Below are 20,661 nucleotides of genomic sequence, written 5' to 3'. Positions count from 1 at the left end.
AACAAACAAACAAACCAAAGACAACATAAGGTAACAGTTAGTATTTCAGTACTTAAGAATATCATAATCGTGAAGAATGCTTTTGAAATCACGCGCATATTGATATCTACTATAGCTGTCATGGATGCAGCCATTTCTAGTGAATATGCGTCAAGTTTCATAAGAATATGCCAGAATATGACGAAGCCAGATTCATACGAATACCATAAAAGTTTCAACACCAAATACCAGCAGGCTTCAATATTTACTCTATTTACTCTATATTATTGGTGAACATAAAGCATTCTTTTAATTTCTATTTTGCATAACAGAATTTTCAGTTGCATCTTTGTGTTTGTATGTTTCAGTATGATGTCAACATCAATCTTGTTAGTATGCGCAAAAATTCTATATGAGACATATCGGAATATCTCAGTATATAATACCATTGTGCAAGTCATTTTGGATGCCATTAATTTTGGGTTAATTTGACAAATTCACTCAACTGAATTGTATTTAAAAATATGAATAATTGCTTTTCACCATGGGTTCAATCCCCCGCTTCACTTAGAGCACAATATTCCGCCATTTATCATAAAATAAAAAGGAGTTTCAGTTTATACAGGACATTTATAAATATCTCAAAACCTTAGAAGACCTTCAGCACCCACGAAATGGGTTAAGACTAGCAATTCATTTTCAATTTTCCCCATTAAGGCCGTGTCACACCTTTCCAGGCAAGCTACGTGGGCTTGTTGCGAGTAGGGATTTTCTAGCACGCAGGAGAATTTCTGCGGGTGGACAAGAATGTTTGCAAGTTTCGCACTTGTGTCTTACCTGCTAGACACGTGCTACCTACCTTCTACTTGCGTGTATTCCGTGTGACCTGCGTGAGAGTTTTAAAACCAGTCCATTTTCTGTTACGAGCAACTTACGGGTACTGCGAAGTACCTGTGTTGGAATTGCCTGTGAGGTGCTGCCAGTAAGGGTCTCCCACTGGTGTTCTGCGTACACCTCTGCGGGCAACCCCCCCCCCCCCCCCCCGAGTCACTCGGAACATGAGAATGCTCAAGGCCTTGTCATACCATATCTAGGGAAGTTTTGCGGGTAGACTTGCGGGGAAACAAATTTTCTACCCGGAGCTCTCCGCAGTTGGTCTGCACCTGATAGTACCTAGCACTTATCTCGCCCGTAGTTGCCCGGAGGTGTGGACGCAAGTCCCATTTACCTGCAGCCAAGCTTAGAGCATGACCAACACTTATTCCGGGTGAGTTGCGGGGATTGCCTGCAGATGTCCACGCAGAACGCCAATAGGAGGTCCTTAGCAGCAGCACCTCGCAGGCAACTCCCACAAAGGTGCTTCGCAGTCCCCATATGCGGCCAAGACAATGACATTCTGTGGGACTTCTGCCATGCCTTCAGAGGAATTCCTTCACTGAGTTATCAGCTCCACGCACCTGGCATGCAGGTCACACAGAATACCCGCAAGTAGAACTTAAAGGGTACCAGAGGCCAAAAAAAATACTTTGCTAGTGGGTAATATACCTAATAACAACCCCCTAAACAATCCATAACGTTAAAAAGTTTTTTCTTTTTTAAAATATTGAATTTCTAAAACTGAACGTTTCCCATAATAAATCTAAAGACGACTTGTACGAAGACTAGCTCATACGGCGAAACAATCACCGATCGCCTTTTGAAGTAACGATAGCCACGAATATCGTTTCAGCAGGCAGCTGTCGGAGCTAAGAAAGGAGTCGTTTCGTGCGCACGTACGTGCTCCCATTGTTGTTGCATGTGACGTGCGCTTCCCATTGGAATCGCATTTGTATGTGGCATCGGCGTCTGATGTGTCGCCTGTCGACTACATATGAACATGCTGCTAGTTGTGCAGCGGCGCCGATTTATTTCATATTTGAAGTCGCTGTATTTTGCGTGATTGTAGAATTTATAACTAATTAGTATATTGCTTTCATTTCTGCAGGATTCTTATTGTAGCACTGAGGGTCAAGTGAAAGATATTTGCTTGTATGCAGAGAAAATTTACCTGTAACTCCCAAGTTCGAGTTGTAGCTAACGACGAACTGGATAGGCATACACTACAGCTCATCAGTGAGCCGGCCTAGTTAGGTCACAGTGAACCCTGTACTACATATAGAGTTGAGCCTCGTTATATGCTGGGTGTTTTGTTTGTTGTTTGTTTTGTTTTGTTTTGTTTGTTGTTTTTGTTTGGAGAAAGGGTTGGGAGTTAGCAATAAAAACAGGGGGGATTGGGTTTTTTTTTCCTATATTGAAATTTCTTGGCTTGTCCTATTTTTCCCCCTTTTCTTTCTTTCTTTCTTTTTTGAAATCGACAAAAAATCCTGGGCACAATTTAGCTGGGGAATGTTTGTATCCCAAAGGCCAAGCAAAATTGATTGCTAGTTTCTCGTCTGTAAAAAAATGGGGGGGGGGGCTGTGTTTTGTGATCCGATACTTTTCATATATATTCACATAGGAGGCTAAAAAATAAAATAGTCTTAATTCCTCATTGTTCACATGTTTTTGCAGTATCCCCCCCCCATTTTTGAACAAAAAAAAACAACCAATATTCTGGAGAACGCCCCAAAATGATGTGGTCATGGACGATAAACTAAGAATAATTTTTTTACTTTGTCTTTATCAATAGAACTTACCAGTACTTAATTGAGAGCATGGGTGAAAATTTGACCTTTTACGCTATTTAATTTTGAAATTTAATAATACAAACTACCTATGAATTTTGTTTAAAAAACAAAACAAAACATCTCGCTGCCTATACGTGTGCTAGATGCAATGACGCGATACCGACGATTGCAGTAATGATTAGGGGCTGCAGCCCTGCTTTCCCCTTCCCCAGTGAATTTAGTGACTTCCATTGATTAAAAATTGTTAATGGAAATTAATAATACAATGCAATATAATGATTTAAAAAAAAACATCACATCCTTTTATTCACTAACTAAATGGTGATGTGAATGTCGCACTCTTTTTTTTTTTCATCAGTTTTATTTCAGAAAGCTCTCACACAGTGATGTGAATCAACATCAGTCACAGCAAACCATGTCTACATGTTGACATACAATGTACCACCTCCACACTCATGTACACTTTCAAAGAATCCAGATTTTGTGACCATACTTCATCACTAGACATGCAGATGCGAGATGAGGAATAGGGTAGAATACAAAAATAGAACTTTGAAGATCTGACAAAAGAATACAAATGAATATGCAATTAGATATAATTTTCCCATTTTTTACAGATTTCGAAAATACCATACAAAACAATGAATATCCACAGGAGATGCAATAATCTACAATACTTCATGAACAAAATGTTTCAGACCTAGAGGTGTAAAGTCATAAACATACTTGATTTTATATCAAAGGTATCCATGAACATTGCACCGGAATTCTAAACATGTTGTAAAATAATTATAAGGCTAAGTACAGTGGAACCCCATTATAAAGGACACTGATATTAAACACAGACTCTCGTTACAAGGTGATTTTCCTGGTCCAATCTCTTTATCTTCTATAGTATTTTGGCCCTGATATAACAATGTTTCGATATAAAGAGGTATTTCTATGGTCCCAAGGACCTCGTTATATAACGAGGTTCCACTGTAGGCCCTATTATGAAAAAAAAAACTGCACTGTCCAGAAAGGGTGGAATTCTCCAAACCCAAGATTTGGAAGCCCATAAGAAGAATTAATCTCTACAATATTTTAAAACCTATTATATAAGGCTTTATTTCAGTGACATCATTGCTGGCCCTTTTTTTTTTTTTTTTAAACCAAATTCTGAATACAAAGTTGACTAATGTATTGGCCCTATCAATGCATTCACCAATAGCATAGTCACTGAAATAAACAGGAATGCACTAAAAAAAAAAAACCCCAAAAAAAACAAAAACAAAAACAAAAACAAAACAGGAGCTTTGGCAAATTGTGAGCAGTCCAGATGTTTATTTTATATAATGTCAACTATCAGAAGACTCCCATCCTCTCTCCAAACTGCCTGGTCAGGATCTGCAACAAGGCCCATTCATCACATCTTATATATGAAAGGAGGGTCCGTCGAGGGAAGCCTTGAAAATGACATACTTCTGTCATGGACTGGGCTGTAGTTTGCTTCTGCTTGAGAGAGGAAGCTCGCGTCGCTCTCACTGAAGGATGTGTTGGGTGACCAAACAGGTGTGTTTGCTGCTGGTGTGCTTGCTGTTGGTGTCTTGATTGGAGATCCATCGCAGAATGAGGCTGTAAAGGAGGAGATGTTGTCAGTGTCCGATGAATCCAATGAATCTGAGGAGAGTGATGTATCAAATGAAGAATCCTTCCGTCTGTGTACCTGTCTCAGTCTGCGTTTGGGTAAGTTTGAGAGGATAGGGCTCGTCAACCGTAGATTTCATCAATCTGTCTAAACATAACAAAAAAAAAAAGAAAAAAGAAATTAGTACAAACTACATATTTGTCGATTAAGTTATTGTTACAAGCTATGGAATTATTATCAGTTTGTCAAGTTACAGTCTCATTACTCATTTCTGGAAACACATGACTAACAATCTATCATGGTTTAGTACTGATACTGGTAACCATACAAGTCTCCCCTCATTTTTTTTTTTTTTTTTTTTTTGACTCAATTACTGATTATGAGAAACCATGTCTGAAATTTATCACCTTTAGTATTGATGAAATTAACATATCACAAATTTTTTTTTCTGCTGTGATCAAACTGAGGACTGTAATCATACAAATTCATACACGTTCAGGACAAGCTGGAAAAATTTGCTTGTAATGAAAGCAGGAAAGCTGATAAAATTATGTTTGAAGAAAATCAGAGAAAAAGGAAAGGGTTATTTGCAGAAATTACTTTCTAATGTCAGAAAAATACGTGATGTTATTCCATTAGATTTTGCATGGATGCTTTTCATTTCTTTTCAATTCTTTGACATTTTGAATTTCCTAATTTTTAAAAGATATTCTTTCTTTTTATTCCAATGCCTGTGAACAAGTTACAATAGTGTCGGTTCACATCTTCGTAACATGTAGGCCCTACATGTATATATTGCTCCCTAAATAGAATACAATAATATGAGTTAGCCTATTCCATTAATTTTCCGTTATTCTAAGTATCATGTGAAGACTTATAAAGCTTATATGCTAATGTTGTAAAATTGCGGTTATAACTGCATAATCTAGTCTTAAACTCACATTTACTGAAGCATCTGCTAATCTGACGACGGGTACTCCGCTCCCACAGTGATAACAAACAATCTTTTCAGGCTCTGCATCAGGGGCAGTCTGCTGCATTGATAGCATTACATCTGCGCGGTCGGCTGGAAGACGGACATCAGACCTCAATCCCATCTGAAATAAAGAGCAATTGATTAATGCAGGTTTTTAAACACTACTGACACCCAGTTAATCCATATATCCCACATTTTTAAAAAACATGTTTCTTCTGAACTTTGTTTTCTTTTTACAAGGGACCTATTAAAATGTGGTATCTACATGTGCAGTCAGTTTTACATATTGCAGCCCAGCCCCCCCCCCCCCCCCCCCCCCACCCCCCCCCCTGACCGGCAATATGTCACAATCAGCTCACCATTCGCAAAGATTAAGTGACATCATTTTTCAAACATCCATAACTTTCTTATTCCTTGTCTGATTTTCTTTTGACTTTCACCATCCTGATCTATTTTCTACTTTCCTGTGAATCATCTAAAAGCCAAGACTGAATTACACTTTAAAGATTTATGTTTCTAAAAATCAATTTTTAAATCCAAATTGGTAATGAAAATCTATGACAAATTTTACACCAATCAAATATGTACTACATGTATCAAAAAAATATATATATCAACAGGTGTCTTCAATTACAAAGAATGAAATTCACCTTTACAATCAACAGATCTTATATAATGCACTGCAAAAATCCAACTACTGAAACGTATTAAAAGAAATCTATCATAAATTCTTCTCACACTTAAGGCCAGCATGGTAGGCCAGAATGGTGTTGTCTGGGATAGGTACATGTACATGTATACAGACAAGAATTGGTGATCTATTCAACAAAATCTTGAGTCAGTGACTTGTCAAACAATGATCATGGAAAGTGATGACCATAGATTAACTGTTTTTGCAGTAAACGAATGTAATTTTAACTTCTGTTACCCTCACCTTAACTGAAGCACTTGCATCAGCAACATGCAGTGGCTCAACGTCAGCAGAGTGTGCAGGAAGTTTGGATGACAAACCACCTGTGGTGGTCTTCTGAAATTGAATGCATATAATAAATATTATTGAGTAAATACATGTATAATGTTGCCTGTCACAACTATGTTTCACAGAGATAGAGGGAAAAAAAATCACTGCAAGTAAAGGGAACTGGATGTACATGTGTGACTTTCGTCTTCCATATATTTTTACAAGGGTAGTCGGAGTGCTTATATACCTTCCATGGCCCTTGTAAAGTTTCACCAGAAAAAAAAGAGAGGATGGGGGGGGGGAGGGGGGGCAGGGGTTTAGCTAGAGAGTTGTCTGGGCGTCTTTTGGACGATGCGACCGACCAAACTAGACTTGATCATGCTAATGCCATGGGCAAGGAAGATTTTGGTTAGTTGTACCTGGGGCATCAATGCGTAAGCGTTGGAGCCCCCTGGGGTTATGGAATATCAAGAAATTCTTGCTAAATTTTAGGTAAAACCAATACGAGCTCACAGTGACACACAGGACTGGACTCATGGAGAGGCAACTGCTCACAACTGCTCACACTCAATCACAGACTGACAGAGTCACACTCACAGGCAGTCACAGTCACACTCACATTTACACCATCAGACCATAGTTTAGTTGCGCGATAATAATAAGCAATAATGAATTGAACCTACCTCTTTCCGATTTTTCCTTGGAAATTCGAAGAACGGCACTGTATCACTTCGAAGTCGTCTCCGCTTTGACTTCATACCCTTCTGCCACGATAGTGCATCGCAGTAGTCCAGCGGGCTGAAGTGCCTCTCGCACAGTAGAGGGCTAGCCCGCCCGCTGAAGCACTGTTGCTGGTAGACTGGATCCGGCGTTCGCATAAGCTGCAACCAACAGCTCTGTCCATTCTTGATAAAGATCAGGACGGCGGATTTTATTCGGGAAATTATGGAAGGAACACAAAGATAAGGGATTGCTGCTGCAGCCCGGTGCCAAACAGTTTCCAGGCATCGTGAACTGAAAGTCGATGGCACCGGCAGATCTGTAGAATATTTTCTTCAACTCTTGACAAAAATCTTGAAATAGCTACCGGCGTTCGAGAAACAAAGACGGCGTCGAGCGATCTAGCTAGCTAGCTTGCTCGAGCGAGCGCTCGTACGGGTGCACTAGGACCGATTTCAGCAAACTCTCAATCGTGATCATTTTCCAATCGCTGTTTTGGGGGAAACCTGACGTGCATGCAAGAAAAACGCACACGCATTCAAAAAGCCTCGCGCGGAACTTATCTCGGGGTTTAGTTCCGCGCGTCAGTAATGGACATTACCGTTTATTTACTTCTAACTCCTTAACTGGTAATCCATAGCATGTCGGATAAGTTATTTGGGGTTAATTTTATGCACTTTAGCAGTACACAAATTAATTTTTTTTTACCTCAGAGACCCTTTAAAGTAGAATGCATCCAGCAAGTAAGACACATGCAAAACTCGCACAAATCCTTGTCCGCCCTCAGAAATTGTCTGGTATGCTGGAAAATCCCCACTTGCAACAAGCCCGCGTACATGTAGCTTGCCCAGAAAGGTGTGACAGGGCCTAAACATGGTTGCAGGTAAAAAGGATTTGCGTGAGCACCTCCGCGCGACTACAGGTGAGATACGTGCTAGGTACTATCTTGTGTGGGTCATCTGCAGGGACTTTCGGGCAGTTAAAATTGTTCTTCGCAAGTCACACACAAGGCTTGCCCGGAAAGGTGTGACACGGCATTAAAGAAAGAGATATCATGTTGGAATTTCAATTTCTGACAGCTATTTTGGTGGTCATCGTGAACATCTCAAAACCCTCAAGAATGAAAAAGTTGCATCAACCAGGCTCAGATTCAGCACCGTCAAAATAGGGTGAAACCGCCATTTTTTCCCCACCTTTTTATAAAAGGAAATAGGGGGCCTACAAGGGAATTTCTGTGTTTGGAGGCCATTTCGGCATCCATTTTTGGCGGCCATCTTGTATATCTTAAAACCCTAAAGAATGCAAGAGTTGTATCTTCCAGATTCGGATTCAGAACCCTCGACATAGGGTAAATCCATCAATTGTTTTCAATTTTCACCATTTAGAAGGAAGTACATCTGTACATAGGAATATCATTTTTTGGGGGGGCCACTAATTTTAGCCGCCATTTTGAAGAACATCTCAAAACCATCATGGATTTAAGAGTTGCATCATCCGACTTCAGATTCAGCACCCCAAAAATAGGGTAATATCATCAACTGTTTTCAAATTTTCACCCTTTAGAAGGAAATACATGGAAATTTCAATTTTTGGCAGCCATATTGGCAGCCATCTTGAATATTTCAAATCCCTCAAGGATGCAAGAGTTGCATCATCCCGAATTCGGTTTCAGTACCCCTCAAATAGGGTGAATCCATCAATTGTTTTCAAAATTTCACCATTAAGAAGGAAATCCAAATGTACATGGAAATTTCTGTTTTTGGCAGCCACTTTGGCGACCATCTTGAATATCTCAAAACAGTCTAGGATGCAAGAGTTGCTTCATCCAGATTTGGATTCTGCACCCTTGAAATAGGGTAAATTCATTTATTGTTTTCAATTGTTCACCATTTAAAAAGAAATACATGGAAACTTTCATATTTGACAGCCATTTTGAATATCTGAAAACCCTCAAGGATGCAAGAGTTGCATCATCCAGATTCGGATACAGCACCCCGAAATAGGGTAAAACCATAAAAAACATTGGGTGGACGCTCAACAAGGTTCAGCCCCCCCCCCCCAAAAAAAAGGGGGGTGCGGTTAATACATTATTATTTATGGTATGTATGTGTACAATGTATGTGAATTGAGGAAATGCAGCAATATAAGTGGAACATATTGATCAGCAAAGTATGAGGAAAATTTGACAAACGAAAATTGTGAATTTTTAAAGATTTGGTGGTGCGGCCATTACTGGGTGAAAGGACTGCAACACTTTATGACACCACATATAGAAAATGATATGAAGGAAATACTTATGTAGAAAATTCAACATATTTTTACTTTTCTATCATAATGAAAAAGCATTGGGCTTACCTCTTTTAAAAGCATGGAGAATAATATTACTGTAAAAGTGGAAATTTTCGCAGTGTTGAAATTTTTGCACATTTCGCGCAATCAGAAACTAGCGCGAAAATAAAAGCACGCAAATATTTTTGCTTGCAATGTATGCCTGTAGTTGATGTCTTGATACCGCAGAATTAAAAACACGCGAAACTCTTCTCATACGGCGTAGCGCGAAAAATGAGTCGCACGAAAATATCCACTTTTACAGTACCCTTGACATATGTCAGTAGCAAGTCAAGGGAATGTGTACTTCTAATGCAAGAATAAAATTTTGTGGCATTCTCTCTATATCACTGTGCATACACAATGTCAAGAACTGCAGTAATTAGTCTTCTCGCACCCAGCGATGGCTGCTGTTGCGACATAAATTGTCGCCCCGTCAAAAATTGTCGCCCCTGGTTTGGGGCAATAATTTTTGACAGAGTTGGCGGCATAAATTGTTGCCCCGTCAAAAATTGTCGTCTGGCGACAATTTTTGATGCTTGTGCGGTTTCAAATTTTTGACCTCAATGGCGACAATTTGTGATGGCAAAAATAATTGTTGCGACATAAATTGTCGCCCCGTCAAAAATTGTCGCCGGCCATGCACTGTGAATTATGTGGTTGGGGTGGTTGCTCCGGTGTTATGCTTTGGTGGGGTGGGTATGACTGGTAAGTTATGCGTATGTGTGTGTGTGTGTGTGTGTGTTGGGGGCTGCATGGTATGTGCTGTGTATGATTTGTAGGTGCGTATAATATGTGACTTGTGTATGCGTTTGCGTATAGCTGTGTGTGTGTGTGTGTGTGTGTGTGTGTTTGGAAGTGTAATAATACAATATGTGGAAACTGTTCATGTGTGGTGGTTGTATAGTGGTAGTGGTTTGTTTGTCTGTGTGTATACGTGTGCCTGTATGCGTACGTGTGTATGTGGGTACGTGACGTATGTGTATAGGGTGTTTGGTGTTGCGTGTTTGTGGGCGCAGTTTTGTGCCTGCATGAGTGTACAACGTATATCTGAGGGGTTTGGTGTACGTGGGCTATGTACGTATGTGTGTTGTGTGCAAGCGTTCGTGTGTCTACGTAAGCACGCAGGAGATAAAAGGAACGAAACATTCAAGCGACACAATTCCCACAACATGCAGAGCCCACAACATGCAGAGCGCTCCATCACACACAAGCACACACACACACACACACGCACAAACGGACACTCAATTATCATGTGTGTGCGCACATACACACTTCCTTGAAACCTCACCGTGACTTTTTACATGGCTTGTTTGCATGGATGTAGCCATGTATAGATGTTATGGTATTTCAATGACTATGTCAAGAATGATATTACCCAGCAAAATATGCTTCGAGGGCGGGCGGCAATTTTTGCCACTAGCCCTCATCATAAATTGTCGTCTGGCGACAATTTATGACGGGGTGACAATTTATGTTGCAACAGCTGCACCAAAACTTTAAAATTCAGAACTTTTCGAAGGATTGTCCAATTTTCCTCAAAGTTTACTGATGTATGCCACTACCCTTGCTCCATTCACTCTTCACATATGACCCTGCACCACAAAACCACCAAAAAAGTTGCCAAATATGGATTTTTAGTTAAGGACAGATTCTACAAGAGCAGACCCTAAGCAGTAAAATGATGTATAACCCAATTCAAATGGGCTCTCCTAACCTATCTAGATATTGGAAAGTAAGCACACACTTTGGAAAAGCATGAACTGAGAAAAGAGGCTCTGAAATACAGGGTCTCTTCAAGTGCTTAATCTTCAACAAGCTGTGCTAGCTGCGAGACAAATGGGACAAAAAACAGGATGTAAACCACTGTAGTAAAAACAATGAAGGAATTATCTGTGATTAAGCTGACATTAAGTACCCACTATAAACACATTCTGTTTATGATTAATGCCAACTTTCAAAGTAGTAGCATTATCTTTTCACAAGTTATTACAGTTGAAAGTGAAGGATTTTCAAGAAATGAAAAAGGGTCTCTAAGACATACCTGATCACAATACTCTACCAAAAAAAAAAAAAAAAAAAGGTTGTAGAAAGACTGCTGAAAACCCAATTTTCAATCCATTTTATGATCCAAAACTTAAGGATAATGAAGAAGAGGAATAACTCTTTCAGAAAATATAGAAAACTAGAAATTGACTTGGTTGACCTGTTTCATCTTTTTTTGAGTCCTCTCGTAAAATCAAGGGGTGCAACTTTTTGTTGGTTTTGTGATGCATGGTCACATATACCATTTACATTGGGTTTCATTCGACTTAAAAAAGAAATGCAATATATATTCACTGATACGTCAGTGACCTTGATCTATTTGTGACATTATGCATTTTACTTTGAGTGTACATCATTAATGTTTTCTGTTTGTTTGCTATGGTGTTTGGTGACACATCTCTTTTAATCTCACAGACTGCACATTATCAGTCTGATTAATAGAGACTAACGTCAATTCATTACATTGATTTGCCAAGAGCATAGTACGAAGATTGCCCCTTGAGGAGTCTACAGGAAGTTTTCAAATTGGTCATACATGTTTATGAGTGATAAAGAGTGTCTGTCATACATCAGAATAAAACTAGAAATGTCGTCCTCGCCACTGGTATGCCTCCGCTACATCGCTTTATTGTCCCGTTTGTAGTACATGTACATCTTGCCTCTGCTACATTGCATTAATGCCCCAAAATGTTTGTAATACATCTTGATGATGTGAGATGACATTTTCACATACAAAACTGGCAAGAAAGTAAAGCAACAGGTTTGAAAGTTTGATGGCACAATCCCAAGCTGCACCAGACATTCACCTCTCGTACTACATGCATAAACATTTATATACAACATGCATGAAGAAACTTGAGCCATTTCAGAATATGAGGTAAACAGTAAAATTTAAGCACTTTAACTTGACCTTTGAGACGTACAGAATCATATCTTACCTGACAATGTGACCTGTCCACTTCTCCTGGAACTGAGAAATAGTCCTCTCATGGTGAGCTATGGACAGATGGAGTGAAAAAGCTTAGCGTGTCACATCAAAAAATCCATCTCAACTTTACTGAGCTTATGTGGTATAAAAAAAAACTGTAATATAAAAAAAACCTTAAAAAACTGAGTTATCTGAGAGTTAGCTGAACCAAAATTTCTACATAATTTTCATTCAAAATATACTGTTACCATGTCACATGTGCCAAATTTCAAGCAAAATGCTTAAAGACTGAAGGAGATTAACTGAATCCACAGTATTTTAGTAGAATTTTCATTCAAAATATGCTGCTACCATGGCAACGCATTGTTCAAAATTGACGAAAGATTAAGTTTGCACATCTACCTAACATAGCGGTCATACATGTATGTGCCAAAATTTCAAGCCATATGCTCAAAGACTGATGAAGTTAGCTGAATCCACAATATATTTGTATTGTTTTTAGTGAAAAAATGCTGTTACCATGGAAACTCATTGTTCAACATGAACAGAAGATAAGTTCTTTACATCTCCATACTGTAGTGGTTACATGTGCCAAAATTCAAGTCAAATACTAAAAAACTCAGAGTTGGTCAATCCACATATTTTTGTATGATTGAATTAAAAAACTGCTGTTGCCATGGCAACAGATTTATTCACAAAAAAAGGAGTCCTGCAAAACTACACATTTCATTGATCATTTATCCCAAATTTCAATTGAATAGCTATAAAACTGAGTACAAGTAGTTTAATCCACAACATTTTGTAAGATTTAAAAAAAAATTGCTGTTGTCATGGCAATGCATTATGCAATACTAACGAAAAGGTGTCTGGCACATCTTCCTTTGATAGCGGTCACACATGCCCAATTTGGGGTCAATTGCTCAAAAAATGATAGAGTAGTTTGATCTACAAGTTTTTATGAAAATATGCCGTTGCAATGGCAATGCATTATGTGATACTAACGAAAATAGTGTCTTGCACATCTACCTTTGATAGCAGTCACACATGCCAAATTTGGGGTTAATTGCTCAAAAAATGAGAGAGAAGTTTGATCTACAAGCTTTTGCAAAGGACCAACTGACCGCCCGACCGACTGCCTGGCCAACGGACCTCAGAGTGATTCCTATCTATACTCCCATACACACTATGTGTGGGTGGGGGTATAATAATAAAATATTAGCAATTTATCCTGGCCTTTCACCCTTGACCTTTGACCCTAAAATTCCCAAGAAAATCACTGTCAAGTAGAACATGCATGAATATTACTAAGTTTCACAATGATACTGTAAGTCACTTTCTGACATATGGAGAAAGAAGGGAAATGTAGCACTTTCACTTGACCTCTGACCTTTTAACCTTTTGAAACTTCAAAGAGAATCTCTATCAGGAAATATATGACATTGTACATATTAAGTCCCAAGAAAAATTCTGCAGGCATTGCATAAATATGAGGGAAATAGTGAAATTTTCAGGAGTTGACCTTGACTTTTGACCCATGACTCCCAAATTCCCTAGATAATCACTGCCAGTCAGTACATGCATATGTACTACGTTCCATGAAGATATTTTGAACCATTTGTGAAATATGGAGAAAGAAGTGAAATTCTAACATTTTCACTTGACCTTTGACCGCATGACCTGAAACTCTCTCTGGATAATCTTTATTTCATTTCACAAAAATACCTGTGGGCATTGCATACATATGCGGAAATAGTGAAATTTTGAGCATTTGACCTTGAGCATGTGCACCCAAAAGTTGAAAGGCACAACTTCGCCTCCTCATACATATACATGGTAAGTTTCATTAGGATACCTCAGTTTTTTAGTTACGCTGTCCACAAAATTTATTACAGATGGAAGGATGGACGGATGGATAACCTGAAAACATAATGCCTCCAGCAACGCTTTGTGGCGGAGGCATAATAAAAACTGAAAGACTAAAAACTAAAAACTAACTAAAAACTAACAGAGAAACTGGTGAACAAGCCCCATCAATACCAGATATTTGCTTGCAGAAATCCACACGCAAATTACACTTTTCAGTGCAAAAGACTCACCAGTATCATATATCCACTGAATTCCTGAGTAGGCACATTCATAGAGCACAAGAGGGAAGTCAGTGGCCATGGAGTACTGAGGCTTGCATGGCTGCCTTTCTACATCCAAGAGTTGGTCAATGATCTACACACAGAAACAAAATTGGCATTTAACCCAGGATGCATTGCAATCACAGGTAGCGAGCATACAAGCTACATAATAGGCTTAACATGAGATGGGGGGGGGGGGCTTTACATATCTGTGGTGCCATTGTGAAAATGTTCCTAAGTTTTTTCCCAAAGGCCCTGTAACACCTTTCTGGGCAAGCTAAGTGGGCTTCTTGCGTGTAGGGATTTTCCAGCACACAGAATAATTTTTTTGTGGGCAGACAAGGATTTAAGCTAGTTTCGTGTGCGTCTTACCTGCTAGACACGCGCTACTTACATTCTACTTACGTTCTAGTTATGGACGACATATGGGCACTGCGAAGAACCTGCATTACAAATGTGTGTTATCTGCCTGCAAGGTGAAGCTGCTATGAGCCTCCTACTAGTGTTCTGCGTGGACCTCTACAAGCAATTCCCGCGACTCACCTGGATATACGGGAACCTGCCATACCAGGTTCCCAAAATGTAGACATGAGTGCCTGCATTCATGGCCTAAATTCATGTTAATTTGTGTTACGCTGCCCAGAAAAATGATTTTAATAGAAAGATTTAGAATTTCTTCCATCAATATCTGTTTTCTTTCTCTATGAAAACTAGCTGCCTGTATTGGAGTATTATTTGCCTTTTCCACAATGTAGTGTTAGCTTGTTTTGCTGTAGAATTTGTATAAAGATGTACGTAGCGATTAAGGGTGAGCTCAGCAGATATTTGATATCGCTGACCCCATTCAGGTGCATCTTTTGTGTATAACAACAGAGTTTGTGAGCCCATCAGTGCATGCTTTATTCATATCTTGTGCTTGATTGATATTTCCATTGTTCAACGGCACATGCAGTTGACCTGTGAACGGGGGAACATGTACCGCTTGACAAGTGGATTACCACCCTGTTCATTTTCTGTCAACCTGCAAAAAGAATCTTGTTTGGGGGCATTGAAGTCACTCAGAGAATTGCAGGAGGAACAGCTTAAAATGGTGTATTAGGGGACTACCAGAGGAAGTGTGAAATGAGTGCCTGTAAAGTCAAGGAGGTACAATAATAATTCTATTCTGGTATCATCCATACTGTACCTACTTGGTTTTAAGAGTCTACATTATTCAAAGTTTGGAAATGACAAATTAGCACTGATTTCATCCCATAATGAGAAGGTGGGGCTGGACAAGGCGTGGAATGCAAATTTAATTCCCATTCAATCAGCAACCTCTTCATATATTCTTGAACAATTCGCTTTACTGCCTTTATCATTCTTAAAGACAGCAAGGCATTTCCTGAACTAGAAATGTCGCTATGGCGACTGATGCCTCCGCAATAATGCATGATTCTTCCAATAGGTGTATGGTACAATGTCTTCACAATGTGTTATGACAGTTTCACAAAAGTGACAAAATACTGAAATGACAGGTTTGTCAGAAATATCTTGAATGTTCACTTTCCTTGAACTAGGTTTGCTATAATTGTCTAAGAGTGCAGGTACCTGTATTTGGGGAATTGAGAATTTTTACTTGACTTCTGACCGACCCTCTTATAAGTTTATGCATTGAGTAATTTTCAAGGTATGAAGAAAGAGTGTAATTACAGTATAAAATATTTTTTTTTTCCATTTAAACCTGGCCTTTGACCCTTAACCTTTGACCTTTGACCTTCTGGCTGGAAATTTCCCAGAGAATCTCCCTAAGGGAATACATGTACCATATATCAAGTTTTAGTTTTAAAAATAATAATGCAAGCATTGCATATAACAGTATATGAGGGGAATAGTAACAGTTTGAGGAGTTGACCTTGACCTTTGACCCCCTGACTATTGACCCATGACCCGTACATTCCCTAGAAAATCCCTGCCAGTCAGTACATGCGTATGTACAAAGTTCCATGAATATACATTGAACCATTTGCGAAAAAAAGTGAAATTGTGACATATTCACCTAACCTTTGACCTTTTGACCTTTGACCTTATGACATGGAACTCTCTCTGGAGAATCTTTATGCAGTAGTACATGTCTACACTAAGTTTCAAGAAGATATCTTCGAGCATTGCATGGATATGGGGGAAATAGCAACGTTTTTAGCATTTGACCTTGACCTTTTGACCTTTGACCTCTTGCCAATGTCACTAAAATCTACTCAACTAATTACCCCATCATACATCATCCTTGCACCAAGTTTGGTGAAAGCTGCTTCATCCAGTTTTGAGTTATCACGTAAACAGATAAATTTTAGGATTTGACCTTGATCTTTGACCTTTGACCTCTGTCCAATTTCACTCAAAAACTAATCAAGTAATTGTCCTATCATACATCATCCTCAGACAAAGTTTGGTGAAATTTGCTGAATCCAGTCTTGAGTTATCGCGTAAACAGATACAATTTAATGATTTGACCTTGACCTTTGAACTTTGGCCGATTTCACCCAAAATCTAATCAAGTAAGTGCCCCATCATACTTTATACTTGGACCAAGTTTGGTAATATTCTAGTCAATATTACTCAAGTTATCGCGTAAATGAATGAGCACGGACGTACGGACGGACGGACAACCCAAAAACATAATGCCTCCGGCACCACTTCGTGGCGGAGGCATAAAGAATCCTGTGGTGTGGGCAGCTTCACAAAGGTATGCAATAGTCATCCAGAGTGTTTCAGCAATGACCCAACTTGTAACTTGTATGGATTTAACCTCAAAAAATAAATTCTTGTTTATTCCATTAAAATACAAGATGTCGGGAGGATGGGCAAGGATCCCATCCTGCAGCTGACTACAGTATGTATGTATCTCCTCCTGTAATGATGAACTGGTGAGTGTCAACATTCCCATGGCCACAGAATAAAGGCAAAGCTAAAGATTTAAATTCTTGGTCCACGATTTCCATGAGGACGAGGAAGCAGCCATTTTCAGCTCTTTAAAAGTTTATCATGATTTTAAGGATTTTTAAAACAGTCTGCTCCATATAAATTGATTCATTCATTACACTGTAAAATCAATAAATCCAACTAGGTGATCCGATGTATCTGGAAATAAATGTTTTGAGCCCTGACTGCAATTCATATGACCCTACCATTATATCTGCAATTGAAAGTGAATGGCCAAGTGATTTCTGAGATTCTCATCAAGGAAAAGGGAATCAAACCTGTCATCATGCTTACAGATCTAGTTGTACAATGGATGAGGCATATCAACAAAGACACAAAATGAAAATCTCTGAACCTCATTTGCACATCCGACAAGATGGCATCTGAGGAAAAAGTTGATATCTTTAATATGAAATGATTCTTTTGACATGAAAACTTTTTTGTTTTAGCATGGGCCTATTTCTTTTTTTACTTCCCATGCAGCATTGTGCAACATAGGAATTCAAGAGCTCTTGAGGCGCAGTACCTTAGAATATATAGACATAGTTTCTGCGCTTAATAAATGATTTATTATTATTATTATTATTATTATTATTATTATTATTATTATTATTATCATCATTATCATTATTCATGTGTGCAAAATATGGGGGCAATATTCCACATATTTACCAAGATACAAGATGAGATATTTTTTACTCTTGATCCCACTTTGCACAGCCAATATGCCATCTTGGGGAAAAAGTCCTTATTTTATAGCATAATCCGGGTAACATAGTCTATATGTTCACAAAATATGTACCTGGTATTGCATATATACCAACCAAGATAAAAAAATAAAGAATGTTTGCCCTCTGAACCTCATTTGCACAGCCAAGATGACATCTGAACAAAAAAAATAGTAATTTTATGAAATACTTCTTGTCACATGGTCTGTATGTGTGCAAAATATGGGGCTGATACCACATACACTAATGGGGTGTTGCAAGAAAGTTGCAATCAATTGCAAATAATTGCTAATTTTGAAACAACCATTCTGATTGGCTCAGGGTCTGCCCTATTAAGAAGACATGCATGCAACAATGATTTTGATTGGCCAGTGACAATCAGTTGCAAGTTGCAATTGATTGCAACTTTCTTGCAACACCCCATAAGATACAGAATGAAGTATATTTGACCTTTGACCTCACTTTGTATGGGCAAGATGGCGTCTGAGCAATAAGTTGTCATTTATGAAATGATTCTTGTAACATGGTCAACATGCATGCAAAATATGGGAGTGATAGGACATGTATTCACCAAGATACATGATGAAACATTTCTGACCTTTTACCCTAATTTACACAGCCAAGATGGTGTCCAATGAAGTAGTTGTTATTTTATAAAATTATGTTCGTGACATGGACTTTCATTTGCAAAATATGTGGGTTGGTAGGGCCTGTTGCTCTTGAGCTTTGCACAGAAAGTAGAAAGAAAGAAAAAAAGAAAAAATAAGTTATGGTATGATATAGAACTTTAATTAAAATACAAAAAAAAAATCGCTTAAGATAAAGTTTGGAAGGGAGAATAACACATTACTAAAGAAAAAGGAAAATTGTCAGGATAAAAAAAAGTAGAAAAAAAATGGCATGCGTGGGGCTCTAACACCTGATCCTTAAAACGAAAGTCTGATGCCCTACCATTAAGCCACATCACCCCCATATTGGGCCGAATGCATAAACCTAGCAATTGCTTGTAAGCAATCACTTCAAGCACAAGCACAAGCTTGTCTAGTAAAAGGTCTAGCTCAAGCAGTTGCTTATATCCATGCATAACCTTTTGCTTGTGCTTATACCTTTGCTTGTACCGCACAAGCAATTGCTTGCATTTTCAACAAAAAAGATGTCAAGCCTGTGTGATCACAAGAACAAAGGCGGGTGTGACAGCATCAAAGGGCATGTGTGCAGAAACATTTCCTGACATAGCAGAAGAGCTATGAAATGACGCAATGCACACATTGGTTTTTCTTTTATGAATATGAAAATGATGCTTAAAAAGGAAACATTCCATTTAAGCAAAAGCTCAAGCTCATTTTACTGAGTTTGGAAAATCGTAAGCACTTGCTAACAAGAACAAGCAAAAGGTCTGTTTTATGCATTCGTTTTTAAGCAAATGCTAGGTCTCTACGCAATTGCTTGCGGGCAGCAAGATTTTGCTTGTGCTTGCTAGCAAAAGCTTTTGCTCGCAAGTAATTGCTTGTTTTTATGCATACGGATTCAAGTAAAAGGCGAGGACAAGCAAGTGCTAGTTTTTATGCATCTGGCCCATTGTGTATTAAGCAGTATCTCTTTACATCGGAGCTATTAAGTTTCAATTTCAACCAAGTTTTTCAATGTGATCTCCACATCCAATAAAAACAAAAACAAAAACAAAAAACTGAGAGCCCACTTCCAATAGCCCAAAGTCTCAGTTACAACATATTAAAATCTGGAAGAAATTCAATGAAGGATAAATGAGCTAGTGCTCAATGAAGACAATCATGTCAATGTTAATTTTCAGAAAAAATGCACTCCCATAGAGATAACACATAAAATGGTCAAATTTGACAAGGTTACCTTCATTCCATTTTTTTTTCCGAGGTGATGACATCATCCAATCTAAGATCTGAGGTTACATACCTGAAAGCGCATTTAACAAGCTACATCATACTGAAATCTGGGTGAAAATCAAGTACGGATAAGTGAGATACAATGTACACTCGAGTGAACTTGAAATTTGATGACATCATTTTTAAAATTCACTTTATCTTAATATCAAAGAAGAATTTAATACACTGTATCTTATTATCATTTTGCCAGCATTGGCTATTGGCCATGAAATGATATCTACAACTCATCAGCTTTCAATATATGTGAAGAAAATGGGGGGGTCATTGTCCATCCGGACAAGCTAAATTTGATTTAAAATTAGCCTTCTTTTTTTTTGCATATTTGCACTGTATATCGCCATTGACACATGCACAGAATTTCAACTTTTGACGGGTCCGTATGACATCATATTGAGTCGGATTACCTTGAAACTTGGTAGAATATTGCAGTCAATATGCTGGCATTCATGGTAATATTCTAGGAAACTATTATTAGAACAGCTTTTCTGCCTTTGATGTGGAAAGAATGCCGAAATCATATAATTTGCTTCCGCAATCTTTCCTAATCTTGTTGGGGCTCTAGTGAACATCAGCCCTAACATGCAAACTACCGGTACTGGAAAAATATGCAAATTAGGAGTTGCTATACATGTAGCAGCGTAGCATATTGCCCATGTTTCCATTACTTATGCAGTTATAGGGAACAAACTGATA

The 20,661-nt window shown here is 38.5% G+C and overlaps 1 protein-coding gene across 1 annotated transcript in view; it reads right to left on the bottom strand.

The window, feature by feature from the left end:
* Positions 1–20,661, bottom strand: part of LOC139711893 (tRNA pseudouridine(38/39) synthase-like) — a 175,543-nt gene that overhangs the window by 85,190 nt on the left and 69,692 nt on the right. The window contains exons 10-11 of the mRNA XM_071623739.1: positions 14,331–14,454; positions 12,245–12,302 (exon numbers count right to left, since the gene is read on the bottom strand). Coding sequence (XP_071479840.1) covers positions 12,245–12,302; positions 14,331–14,454 — 182 coding nt within the window. The remainder of the gene's footprint in view (positions 1–12,244; positions 12,303–14,330; positions 14,455–20,661) is intronic.

This window comes from Diadema antillarum, unplaced genomic scaffold, assembly GCF_040938485.1.
Source record: "Diadema antillarum isolate AM-2024a unplaced genomic scaffold, OU_Dant_1.0 seq00001726_RagTag, whole genome shotgun sequence".
In the NCBI taxonomy this organism is placed as follows: Eukaryota; Metazoa; Echinodermata; class Echinoidea; order Diadematoida; family Diadematidae; genus Diadema; species Diadema antillarum.
The sequence above is the reverse complement of the archived record's forward strand: the minus strand, read 5'-3'. Positions and strand labels throughout refer to the sequence as shown.